This window comes from Agrilus planipennis, unplaced genomic scaffold (genome assembly GCF_000699045.2).
Source record: "Agrilus planipennis isolate EAB-ADULT unplaced genomic scaffold, Apla_2.0 scaffold272, whole genome shotgun sequence".
In the NCBI taxonomy this organism is placed as follows: domain Eukaryota; kingdom Metazoa; phylum Arthropoda; class Insecta; order Coleoptera; family Buprestidae; genus Agrilus; species Agrilus planipennis.
Genome location: NW_020439208.1, coordinates 29,812 through 42,903, shown reverse-complemented (window position 1 = coordinate 42,903; position 13,092 = coordinate 29,812). Strand labels below are relative to the sequence as shown.

General features: G+C 34.1%; 1 protein-coding gene across 1 annotated transcript in view; it reads right to left on the bottom strand.

Moving 5' to 3' along the window:
- Positions 1-1,531: 1,531 nt before the first annotated feature.
- LOC108741703 overlaps positions 1,532-13,092 on the bottom strand; it is a 25,719-nt gene continuing 14,158 nt past the window's right edge. The window contains exons 2-5 of the mRNA XM_025978148.1: positions 5,946-6,043; positions 4,735-4,914; positions 1,838-2,024; positions 1,532-1,692 (exon numbers count right to left, since the gene is read on the bottom strand). Of these exons, the coding sequence (XP_025833933.1) occupies positions 1,873-2,024; positions 4,735-4,914; positions 5,946-6,030 (417 nt within the window). The 5' untranslated portion in view covers positions 6,031-6,043 and the 3' untranslated portion in view covers positions 1,532-1,692; positions 1,838-1,872. The remainder of the gene's footprint in view (positions 1,693-1,837; positions 2,025-4,734; positions 4,915-5,945; positions 6,044-13,092) is intronic.

Genomic DNA, 13,092 nt, shown 5'->3' with positions numbered 1-13,092 from the left:
AAAATTGTCGTATTTTTAACGGTTTGACGCATCTTCGATGTACGTTTAGATAATAAAGAAGTTCCCTTCGCGAATTTAAATTAAATTTTAACAAAAGGCTCCAAACTCTCTGAGTCCTTATTATCTTATAGCAAGGGGGTAAAAATCGATAGTCATTCACTATTTTATTCATGTTGATTTAAAATAGACGTTTGACTTCATACCCCCGATCCCTTACTTATTCATTCTGCAAGCGTCCAAGGAGGAGCAATTTCTAAGATTTTGCTCCAACCTTACTAAAATACAACTGCCCATGCACTCGTGTACTTTAATACCATAATGCCGCAAAATCCACATAAATTATTCTAAAGCTTAATACGTAGCGTGCTCGCAGTCTCACATGGCTAGAAAATATGGCAGGAAACTTCCCAAAAAAGTTCTACGCTCGATGGACTCCGGTGTCCTATTTAAACTTTTACGGGTTTGATAAAGTGTTCATTTTTATACGTTGTTTTGCTCGAAACGTTTAAAATTTAATTTTAAGTGGGGCTCCAGGAATGAACTGGAAAGAATATCTGTTTTCATAAAATAAAATAAAAATTAATAATCAATTTTTCAATATCCGGATTTTTTAACGACAAACACTTTGCTTAGAGGTCGCCACGGGATCCACATGACAGATTATCCTTAATTTTTAATTCAGATTAATAGAAAACAGAATCCTATGCTGTAAAATTTTACTGTAAGCCATTACTATTTCTTAATTTACATTTGAATTTCAAACAAATCCTGTCTTACAAATTAAGAAAATAGAAATGCTTAACCACATTTGCTATTAATCACACTAAAAATTAGAATACGACACAAAATCGGTTAATTATTTCCGAAGAATAATTTCCCGAGGTAATGAAGTGGAGCTCTTACGTCATATGAAAATACGACATCCTAAAATTCAAATGTAATTAGTACTGAAAATATGTCGGCACTGCAATGCGAACGCTTCTGTCACAATGGCAGTAATCTTTATATGAGAACAATAACATATAGTTACTCGTACATCGTGGTAAATGGTACGATAAATTGACTCAATCTATGTGATGAAGCTCAACATCAGCAGGATGAGTCAGTAGAGAGGGTGACGCTTCCGTTTAATTAGAACTTTCATTAAAGAATGAATTGCGGAATTAATTAATATATCGTAGTTACCATAACACAAAGGATATGTTAATTGGCAGTTTTATTATACGATGTATACTATACTTCGTTTACTTTCTGTAGCAATGTGACCTTCAGTTTGACCGGCGCAAAGTAGAAAAGAACAGCACTAGGCCAGAAAAGGAAGGAGATAACTCTCGGCCAAACTCTTAATAGTACTGCACGGAAAAATTGACCATTTTATCCACTACAATTGCATTGCTTAAATGTGCTGTTATTGGTACCAATTAATACTGAAAATATCAACGAGATGTTTATTTATTTTTGAAGACATATTAAAGGCTTTNATGCTAATTTGACGTAATATATATATATATTAATTAATTATTTAGTGGAAGTTTAATTTAGATAAGTATATTTTTAAGTAGATGGTTATTTAAAATTTTATTTTATTTAATTTTGTACTTTAGAAAAATGCCCATTTCTTCTGTCTGTCACCTCTCTTCCCCTAAAAACTCCATACTTCGGGAATGGGTCAATGCAGACCATAAAGGAGTCCTAAAATATTTCAAATTTGAAATGATTGCTCTAAAATTTTCTTACGATTTGTTGAAGGAACTTCAACATTCTTCGATTCAAAACTTTTTTTGTTTTTAAAATTCACAAAGAATGTACATAGGCCAAAATATTTTTGTGTACCTACCTATCATCGACAACCACGTCGGAAAAACTGTCCTGCTAGCTATCAGAATCTCGGTCGGGTGTAACTAATTCAACTGTCGTAGCCTCTGGTTCTGATCGTTCCTCAAGGACCGTGTCCAATTCTAGCGAAGGAAAACCTCTACTCATTGCCCTCTCAGATTTTAACGAGACTGCCCTCGACGAGCGACCTGCATACATAAATATATCATTAAAAAATACCGCCCAATTGAATCCACATTATTTGTATTACGCTGTGTTTAGCCGTCCGGTTCTAATAAAAATGTGACTTCACGTCACTTTCATACTATGTCAAACAACCTAAAACACTGTTTGCCTTTAAAGTTCTGATATAGCCGGCCTGGGTTCTATTCCCGACCGATACGATATTTTTTTGTTTTCTCCTTAATTTCTGTTATGTATTCTTTTTCTTGTTATTGTTACGTTTTTAAAAAAATAAGCTATGATAAAAGCACATACCGGTACCGAAAGGCTAGACACAGCCTTTGTATTGTCATAAAAATGAACAGTAAAATTTTTAAGAACAGTTAGGTACATTAATAATAACTATACGAGTTGCGATCATTTCCAAAGTCTATAGCAAAGGATTTACAGTGAAATTGAGGTTTCCGAGATTGGACGGCATTCATTTGTCTGTTGCCAGCGTTTCATCCTCGATCACGCATGACATCTTCACCCGGAATTCCAAATTTCACTGTAAACAATATCCACGGAAGCAACAGAAAAAGAATTTATTAAAAACGTGAAAATGTGTCGTCATTTATATAATGATTTTGTAGAAAAGGGCTTTTTGTACAGGCAAAAGTACTGCTTTTGTTAGGTAACACGTGAAATCTTTTAAGGAAACAGCTATTTCCTACTTTCCGGGAATAAGGAATTAGAGAGAGTATTTGGCGTGTTGATTAATCGGATTAGAACGTGACCCTTTTCGTAAAATATATTAATCTGGTATATATATATATATATATACCATAATATTTTAAACGTTGTGTCGTTGAAACATTTGATTATTTTCTACAATATTTTTTCCATAACTATTATTTCATTCAAAAAAGTTTTAGAAAGAGAGTATTAGGCTTTCACGCCCGATGTTGTTTTTTGTGAAATCGTCACTGTACATGCTACAACACAGGCCAAAATGTCTTCGCAATATTCAGAAGCATCTAACTCAATGAATTCGTTAATATTCTACTAACTAAAGTTTAACAAAATATAAAGGCTAGACAAATGATTTCCAATTTTTTGAAGTGAAACTTCTTTACGCACGATAGGGTAAGTTCGTTTCATGCGAGTTGCTATGTAACGAAATCATGCAACGCATTTTCTCCGCTGTCTGTCCCTATGTATGTTTAAATCTTTAAAACTACGCAACGGATTTTAGTGCGGTTTTTTTTAATAGATAGGGTAATTCAAGAGGAAGGTTTATATGTATAATACATGCATAATATAGTAGAGAAACACTGATAATTTTAGAGGTTTGTAATGTGATGTCGTAAATAAACATATTTTTTTGCGCTTACATTGCAAACGCTGGCTGAACCCTACGAGATAGATCAAAATAATGTACTACAATATTGTACATCTTAAAAGGGTCTACAAAAATGTCCGGGATGGTATATGTCTATCTTTTAGGGATAACCCACAATAACCATTTTTATCCTTTACTTTTTATGAGAAATAATGACTTATTTACTAAGCGATTTTAAGCAATACAGCATTAATCCTTATCCAATTAAGTACTTTTAAATACATTGTACATTTATATAGATCAATATGGCCTTTACAGCATGTAATTTAAATGAATATTTTCGAAGATATTACAGACTTAAAATACTGGGACATAGCGGTTGCGGCGGTACCTGCCGGTTTGTATTGTTTAATGACAAAAAGCTATGATTGTTGTATATATAGACATTCTATAGTATATTTACTATCAGCATTGCACCCGTGCGAAGCATAGTGAACAAATAATACCATTAAACCAATTCGTTAACCCCTATCCCTATATGTTTGTGTTTTTAAAGAAGTTTCACTTCAGTCGCGTGTTGTATAATTACACCTTGTATATTTTTTTTAAACTGTGTCGTGAAAATTATGTGACGTAATCCCAAAAATAACACCGATCAGAGAGCACGTTTCACAGTGCCCTCCGATACGTATCCTATTTTTCACTACCCTTTGGCCACGAAATCAAACTTTCTTGGATAAGTAATTTAGGAATCATGTTCATCGAAGTAGAAATTGTAAACGCTCTCGATTTGGACAAAGTAATCTTTTTGCACTTTTTATGTTTTAATGAGTGTGGGAGGGAGGAGAAAAATTAGCACATGGGCTAGAACTTTCGATGTATGGGCCTTAGTTCACCCTTACCTACATCCCTACATGCATAACAGTACATATCTATGTTACCGGAAATGTGTGAAATCTAGGAATTGTATACAAATCCTAGGCTGTTTAGAAAATGTATAAAATATTGTTTCAAAGATTTTTTAATACACATATATCCTGAGAAATGTATACATTTCCTAGGAATTTTAGAAAATACTACAAATGGCGCAGTAAACGCCATCTGTAGCACGATGCTAAGAATTGTATGAAATTCCGATATTCCGATAAAATAAATTATTGGAATGGAAATCTTTGTACAGTATTACCAACATAACTTGTGCTACCGTGCTGTTCAATGTTATCGAACATTTTGTATAGTATTAGCGATACATCTCTGGATAAGCGTATTCTAAGAGGATTGACTTATAGGTATAGGTACGTACATTCTTTGATTGATTGATTGGTTGGAGTGCAATAAAAATGAAAACACTACGTTCTTGCTCCTTAACATTATGAAACAACTTTTACGACAGGGTTCGTGTTCTTAGTTACCTATGTAGTGTATTGAGCTGAACCTTATAATAGACATAGTACCGTGTTCAGTATCGCGTTTTCGGGCTTGCTCTCGTGCCATTTTCGCACGTCTTCTTAGACAGCATATCACCAGAAGCGCCAACAATGGAAATCCGAAGATACATGAAACAATCGGGATAACAACTGTCTCGGGAAGAACTGTAACATAAATCAAAACATGGCACAACTTTCTTGATTATTTATGTATAGAAGCCCTGTCTCGTCTTCATTGAAACTGGCCTCAATACTAACGAAAATATTTTCTTTTGTGGAAATCCTTCATGTTAAGAGAACATTCATGAAAGTTTAATTTCAATTACTTTCGTTTATTTAAAAACAATTGCTACAGTTACAATTAGTCTCCAAGTAATTTTACATTTTATTCGTCAATTATCACGAAATTATCGTACCAAACTGTTGACTTAAAACTATTTTTTTTTAAGTTTTTAATACCTAAAATGAAACATATTTTCAAAGAAAGTGTTCTTAATTATGACAAAATGCGCAAATGCTGTATTTTGAGAAATTGGGCTAAGTCCACTGATATGCAACAAGGGCTTTCCCAAAATTAATCTTCTAGAAGAAACTATGGAAGCTGTCACTAACTTTATATTCGTCATGATTTATAAAACCGAAAATTAATTAATATGAAACAAAAATATTGGTATGTAATGATCTAAAGTAGAATTACGACTAATATGAATAAAGATAAGACAAGAAACGAATAAACTCGCTGATTTTTGATATTTAAGGAGTTAGAAGTATGAAGTAAGAAGGATGTAAGAAGCGCTAGAGATATAAAACAAAAAATAGTACAGGGTCAGAGCGATTAATTCACAAATTAAAAGAGAATTAGAAACGTTTGGGATGCGGTGTAATAGGAGGATGTTAAAAATATCGTGGATAGAAGAAGTTACAAATTAGAAAGAGAAGGATAATGTAGGGTATTATATAGGTCAGTATGAAATAGGCAAGATAAAAATAGATTTTTACGACATCTTCTCAGACGTCAAAGGCTACTTAGACAATATTAGAATCAGAAACAAGAGTGGATATAGTAGAAGTAGACGTAGATTAGATTACCTACTGCTTACAAATTAATACACGGTAAGAGATGTGAATTGCTCTGGTTTTTGAAAAATACGAAAATTGATATTGGTAAATGCCTAAATTAAAATTTGAAATTCTACCTGTCGGATAAATTACGATCGGCCTTTTGCTTTGCGTTTGTGTTCCAGTTTGACTTGCTTCAGTTGTAGAATTACGAATGGACATATTCTCTGGGAATCTGTAATGATAAAAATTAATGTTTAAANGGACGGAAGGAGTAGTAGGGATATAAAGCAGAGGATAGCGCAGGGTCGTGTCGCCTTTAATAAAAACAAGTCACTTCTATGCTCGCGAACGGTTAATTTAGAAATTCGAAAAAGATTGTTGAAGGTATATGTTTTGAGCACGGCATTGTACAGGTGCGAAACATGGACGGTGGGCGCGGCGTAAAAGAAAAGGTTAGAGGCGTTCGAAATGTTGTGTTATAGGCGCATGATGAGGATATCGTGGGTAGAAAAGGTTACAAATGAAGAGGTATTAGAAAGAATAGGAGAGCAGAGGACTCTATGGAGGTCAATAAAAAATAGGCGAGATAGGTTGGTAGGACACCTTCTCAGGCATGAAGGACTAGTCAAAGACATATTAGAGGCAGAAACAGGAGTTAGGAGGGGTAGAGGTAGACCTAGATTAGATTACTGTTCGCAAATAGTTAACGATGTGGACTGTTCTAGTTTTGAGGAAATGCGAAGTTCAGCTCAGGATAGGAAAGAGTGGAGGTACGTGTCCAACCAGTCTTGATGATGTTGATAACACATGGTTTTAGTTCCGAAATTTCTGTCGTTTAATAAATCATCAAACATTCATATGTAGAAATAAAATATTACGAAATGTTCTCTATAAGGTATAGATTTTTACTCTTCGATAAAAATTTTCATTTTCCGCCATCCGCGGGTGTCGTTATTGAATACATGTATCATTTCTCTTTTGTTTTATATTTAGGTACAATAGCTCTGGGGAACTTTTATATTCGACTTCCGCAGCTTTTGTTCAACAAGTTAATAACGTCATCTTAAATCACGTCTTGCCTCTTGCTGGCAATCTTACAATATTGTAGGTTCGAATTTTTGTGTAGCAATATGTTCGATAAGTGAAAATCTCTTCACAACTCCACGACCTATTGGTAGAAACTTCTTTATTAATAAGTATCTACTGGTAAATCCATTCGTTCTATCAGCATTATTGCTCTCAGTATAGCTTTCTGTTTGTTTTGTTTCGTAACTTCAAAAGTTCTTTCGGATTCCTCGTAAGTTTTGGAACATGGTGGGTCTTATTTCTATTTTTATCGATGTTATTGTCTCATGCACCATATAGCTTTTGAAAGGCTTTTTGTAGTAAAAAAAAATATTCATAAGTCAGAAAACTCAGGAAGTAACAGAATAGAGATATAAAACAAAGAATAGAGCAGGGTCGAGTCTCCTTCAACAAAAAGAAGTCACCTCTATGCTCCTAAACGGTTAATTTATAAATTCGAAAAAGATTGTCAAAAGTGTATGTCTGGGGCGCGGCAGTGTACGGGTGCGAAGCATGGACGGTGAGTGCAGCGGAAAAGAAAAGGTTAGGAGCGTTCGAAATGTGATGATACAGGAAGGGTTAGGTTAGGTTAGGTTAGAAATGAAGAGTTATTAGAAAGAATAGGAGAACAGAGAGAGACTCTATGGAAGTCAATAAGTAGGGTGTGTTCCGAAATATAACCCAGCATACTGGTCAGTGCTGATGACGTCATGAATCGACGCCATATTGTACTGGTGTGCCACCATATTGTACTGGTGAAACAAGTGTGTCGTAACAGTATATCAAACGGGCGTGTGTGCTTCAGAGTTTGGACAATTTTTTACTGTAATAAACGTTAATAACTTTTGAAGCAAAATTGTTGTAAACGAGCACAAACACTGTTCTCAATATGGCGTCAATTAGACGTTTACGCACTGGCCAGTATATTTCGGAACGAATCAATAGTATGGCGTCGATTCACGACGTCATCAGCACTGGCCAGTACACCGGGTTATATTTCGGAACACACCCCTAATAGACGAGATAAGTTGCTAGGAAACTTTCTTAGGCATTAACGGCTAGTTAAAGATATATTAAAAGCAGAAACGGGAGTTAAGAGCAGTGGAAGTAGACTAGACTAGATTACTCTTCCCAAATAGTTAAGGATGTGGGATGTTCTAGTTAGGGGATTGCGAAGATTAGCTGAGAATAGGAAAAAGTGGAGGTGCATAACCCAACCAGTTTTAGGACATACGATGATGGTGAAGTAGCAAAAGTTTTTTAAAAATCATCTGTGTAAAACTGAAACTAATTATTTCTTCAATGAAACATATTGTTGATTTTTGGATTTATAATAAATAATCGTATTTCATATTGTGAGTATCAAAAGTAAACCTAAATCTTTCGATTAGATATTTGACTAGTCATCTAATTCCAGAAATTTGTATCACCAAAGAATATACCTATGCCAGAAAATTAGCTCATTAATATATTCTACACTGTTATACATGTTATACCAATATGCTGCCGTATTATTCGATATTTTCAAGGTTCTAGCATATTACAAATTATGTGAATATCCCAAAAATGTATCCTACTGATTTATAATTATTCATTTTGAAATCCCATTTTTAAAAATTAAACAAATATGAGAGACCACTGCGGATTCTTTATAGGTCCTGTGCTTTTAATCGCTCTTTTGATTTTTTTTTCTATTTTGGCGTAAACTTTGACATTGATGTGAACAGATGTGCTGAGTTTTACTAAAAATAATTGTTACCACATTCGCTACTTAGCATCAACATGTCAGTCATGGTGTGCCCTAAACAGGAATAAATCTCCATTACCAAGTCAGCTTTGCATGTTCGTCGAGAATTGCAGTTTCTGACTTCGCCCTTCACCTGACGCGTGGCATATTCTTTTCAGCCGACAATGTAAAATGATACGAAGCAACGGGGCTGCAGGGCCAGGGTCATATTTCATCGTCACATTTCCACATCTATTTATGTGGCGTCGCAACGCCTCGCGTCGCTTTATTGAAAACGACCGCGGTTTTATAATAACATGATGACTAGATAAATCCTCATCTAGTTATTCGCGAATGGAATCTTGCGAGTGAATATGAAAGATTATATTATGATCTCGACTGTTAACTTTAACGAGTTGAAACGACTGCATTTGAATGTTGTGCTTGAATATCCCCTAAAAACGACTAGAGAAATGGCTGGCTTTCGGTATCTAATAGGAAATCAGATAACTCAGGATAGAAGAAGCAGTAGAAATATGAAACAAAAAATAACGCAGAGTCGAGTCGCCCTCAACAAAAAGATGTCACTTCTATGCTCGCGAACGGTTAATTTAGAAATTCGAAACAAATTGTTAGTCGATATCTGGAGCACGACGCTGTTCGGGTGCGAAACGCGAACGGCGAGCACGACGGAAAAAAATAGTTGGAAATGTGGTGTTTCAACTTACTAACTAGATTAGAGCGGTTGTTCACGAAACGCCTACTTTTATTCACTGCAGACTTTGTAGGGAATATCTTAAACACACAAAAGAGATGTCAGGTAGGAATTGCAGCGGACAAACAACCTCTAACCACTGCACCGCTTACTGTTTTTTGGTTACCTCTTCACTTTTTCTATACTACTCATCAAGCTTTTCCCAATTTACCACGAACGATAAGATACGTCCATTATCACAGATAATTATTAATATTGTAGATAACTATGCCAATTTTGAACGTCCAAACTATAAGACACTATTTCAGCCATGAAGGACTTGTTAGAGACATACTAGAAATAAAAACAGGAGTTAATAAAGGTAAAAGTTAGAGATTATTAAAATTTGCTACTGGGATCCGTCAAATGGGCAGACACAATCTGGTGGCAAAATTTATAACTCGAATAAGGGAAAAATTTACATAGGAACTGTGCACGCAAATTGCAAAATTGTTTATTAAAATAATAAAACACGTTAAAAAAGTAAAAATTTTTTTGATGATGGAGTCGACGAAGTTTTCTTCTAAAGTTAAATCAAATAAAAAGTTAATATGTTCAGTGAAAAGCTGCAATAGCACTTCAGACATAGATCTTCACTCTTCACCTACATTAATCACTTTCCAATAAAAACTAACCGTTTTATATATGTAAAAAGTATATTCGGAAAATTAGATTAATTTTATAATGTGATTGGCATTAAAAACACGCTCACCTTCAACGAAATTTCCTTTCCGAGGCTTTGTGTCAGCCCAATCACATATTGTGTAAATACTTATCATTTTATCGTAATTTAAAAACTTGGAAATTGCACGGTACACTATAGGAACGACGATAAATTTTCCCTAATCGGTGCCATGTTTTTAGGCTCCTCCCATTTGACGGATCCCAATAGTTTTATAAAATGTGGAGATAGACCAGCTATAGTTAAAGACATTATGATGATGAATGTCAATAAGGCAACTCCAAATAACAACCCCAAAGATTTAAGCTTGAAATAATACACTTAATAAAGCAATATCTCTTGTGATTTATGGATGAAATTTTTAGCACGTTTCAGCACTATAAGCAATGTTAATGTAGGTGCGAAGTCGGCGAAGTGTAAGTCTCTTCATCCATTCCTTCCATCAGGACGGAACGGTTGAACGGGTTTAGATATATTTTACTCGGATAATAGCGTATGTGTTCACTACGTGGAAAACCGTCTGTTGTAGTGTGTAGAGTGGCTCTTTAAAGGAAGTCAGAAATCTGCTCAACACAACACGATGTTCTCAAATCGTTGTTCAATCGGATTTTTTTTTATTAGAAGATTTGACATTCAAATGCAAGATTTGCTAAAAAACATACGGTAATACTTTGTAGTTGAACATTAGGCCTGCTCAGAAAAAACAAAACCAATAATCAATTCTAAATCAAGGTCTCGAGATTTTTAAAAATTTCCAAACTTGTTAAAAATTTTCATTCTTTTTTGTAAAACTTAATTTTTAATACATTAATGTGAATTAAATTCTGTAGTTGGTTATATCATGTTAATGTGTTAAAAACTGATTTGCTTTTATTTTTTTTTTCGTCATGTTATTATTGCCTACGTTGAAAATTCTATCATTCTGAAAATTACAAGTCGATGTATTAATCAATAGAATCCGCTCAAAATTATTAAATTTTTAAAGTAGTGTACCTACTTTGTATGTTTCCAAGTGACCTGCGTATATATCTAAATTCTGTTCTCCATTCTTCCCCTTCGTATAATCAAGATGTAATCGAAGCCAAAAGGGTTTAGAAGTTTTTATTAATTAAAAACTACCACCAACGTTTTGCTCTAAGTCGCTGGACTTTCCCAAGGCTAAAAATATTAACTTTAAAGACTAGCTTTGAGAATATCCGACAATTTAGGACAAAACTAACATTATCAATGCAAATGTGAGTTTGGTTGTTTGCTACCATTTCACGCTTTAATTACTCAACCGATCATCATAAACTTTTGTAAAAGAAAATACCACAAATGGCGCGGTAAACGCCATCTGTAGTACGAGGCTGCATTTTTAGGAATACGTATGCTCCAACAAGGTCCACTTGTATGGATATCTACTTGCTAAAACGACTCCCGGCATAGCTAACCTCAACGTGATAGGCACGTTACCATAATCGAATAAAATAATTCGAAGTGGTCTGTATTCTGTCNTGAAATCCTGTGGGTATCGGGAATAGTTTTAGTGCCACAAAAACATCATCATCATAAGGTCATCAGTCCTAAGACTGGTTGGACACGCACCTCCACTCTTTCCTATCCTGAGCTAATCTTCGCGTTTCTGCCTCCAATATGTCTCCGACTAGACCACAAAAGCATAATAAAAAATAATATAAACAAACTTTTAAATGTCAAAACCTTATGGAAAATAATCCTTGTTTGAATGAATGTTTAAGATCAACCATTACTGTAGCTACATTACAAAAACAATTATTTAAGATGCTTTAGATAAAAAAAATGTATGTTTTGCTTCTTGGTCTTCACTTATTCAACACATGCATAAATAATTTTAGCTTGTAGTCATCAATCCTTCTGCAACGACCCCCCAGTTGCTAATATTTTGTATGTATAAGTCCTTCGGGAATAGCAGGGTGAAACATCGGCTACAAAATTTAAAACAAACAGAAGAGTAAGTTAAATGAGAGCTTTTAAAGATATACCTTCGCGTCGCATGTAACAGAATATTTTTAGTATTTTTTCATGGATACAAAAAATTTGTCCGATGTATAACTAATTTAAGTTGAAATTGCAATACGAATTACCTATTAACGTTCTGTTAGAGTTTTAATAAAACATGCTGTAGTTAAATATTTTTTTAGGCATAGACAAACATTACTACTGGAAGCTTCTGATATTCGAAATAATCAAAATTGACTGTCCGTGTGCGTTATTTTGCAATTAGCGATATTGTTCAACGTATCCATAAGGATATATAAATATCTAATAGCGTAGTCAGGAAAATACATATCCTTTTTCTAGAAAAAATGTTGTTTCCGAAGGACAGAAAGAATTAGTTTTATGTGGTCGTCGATGATCTTTGACACGTATTTAGGACGTCAAGGCGAGAGATAAAATGCTTTTACGTTGATAAAGTCGCGAATTCCCCAAAAAGTTCCAAAAATAGTAGATACTTTGCCACAAGTTTTCCTACTAAGATTGAGTACGGTAAAACTTCCTAAAGCCCACCTACTTTTATAATTTTTGTTTAAGTATTGAAAATATATCGATCAAAAAGAAATCACTTCTGATTCTAGATTAATTGGAGAAATATTAGAAATAGAATCAAATAGGGCAAGAAAAGACCTAGATTAGACCAGTGTTCGCAAATAATAAGGGAAGTTGGATGCTGTAGTTTTAGGCAAATGCGAATATTAGCTAATTGTAGGATGTTGTGGAATCCAATGAATCTCTAGGATGTCACTGTCACTTTATTAGCAAGAATTAAAGCCTCAAATACTATATTTTGTTTCAAATTTTAACTAAATAAATCTGAAAGTGTCTAATAACATAAAGAAAGACCCAGAATCAAACATTAAAGGGGATTTCCCTTTATTATTTTACAAATTCTGCATTTTCAGTACATGGACCCACTTCATAAACGAAATGAAGGAATGTGTTTCTACTACTGATTTTTGGCAATGCAATATCCATAGAGATATTTATAGAATAAATAATAGAGATATATATATATCTTTTTTTTTAAATTTCTTA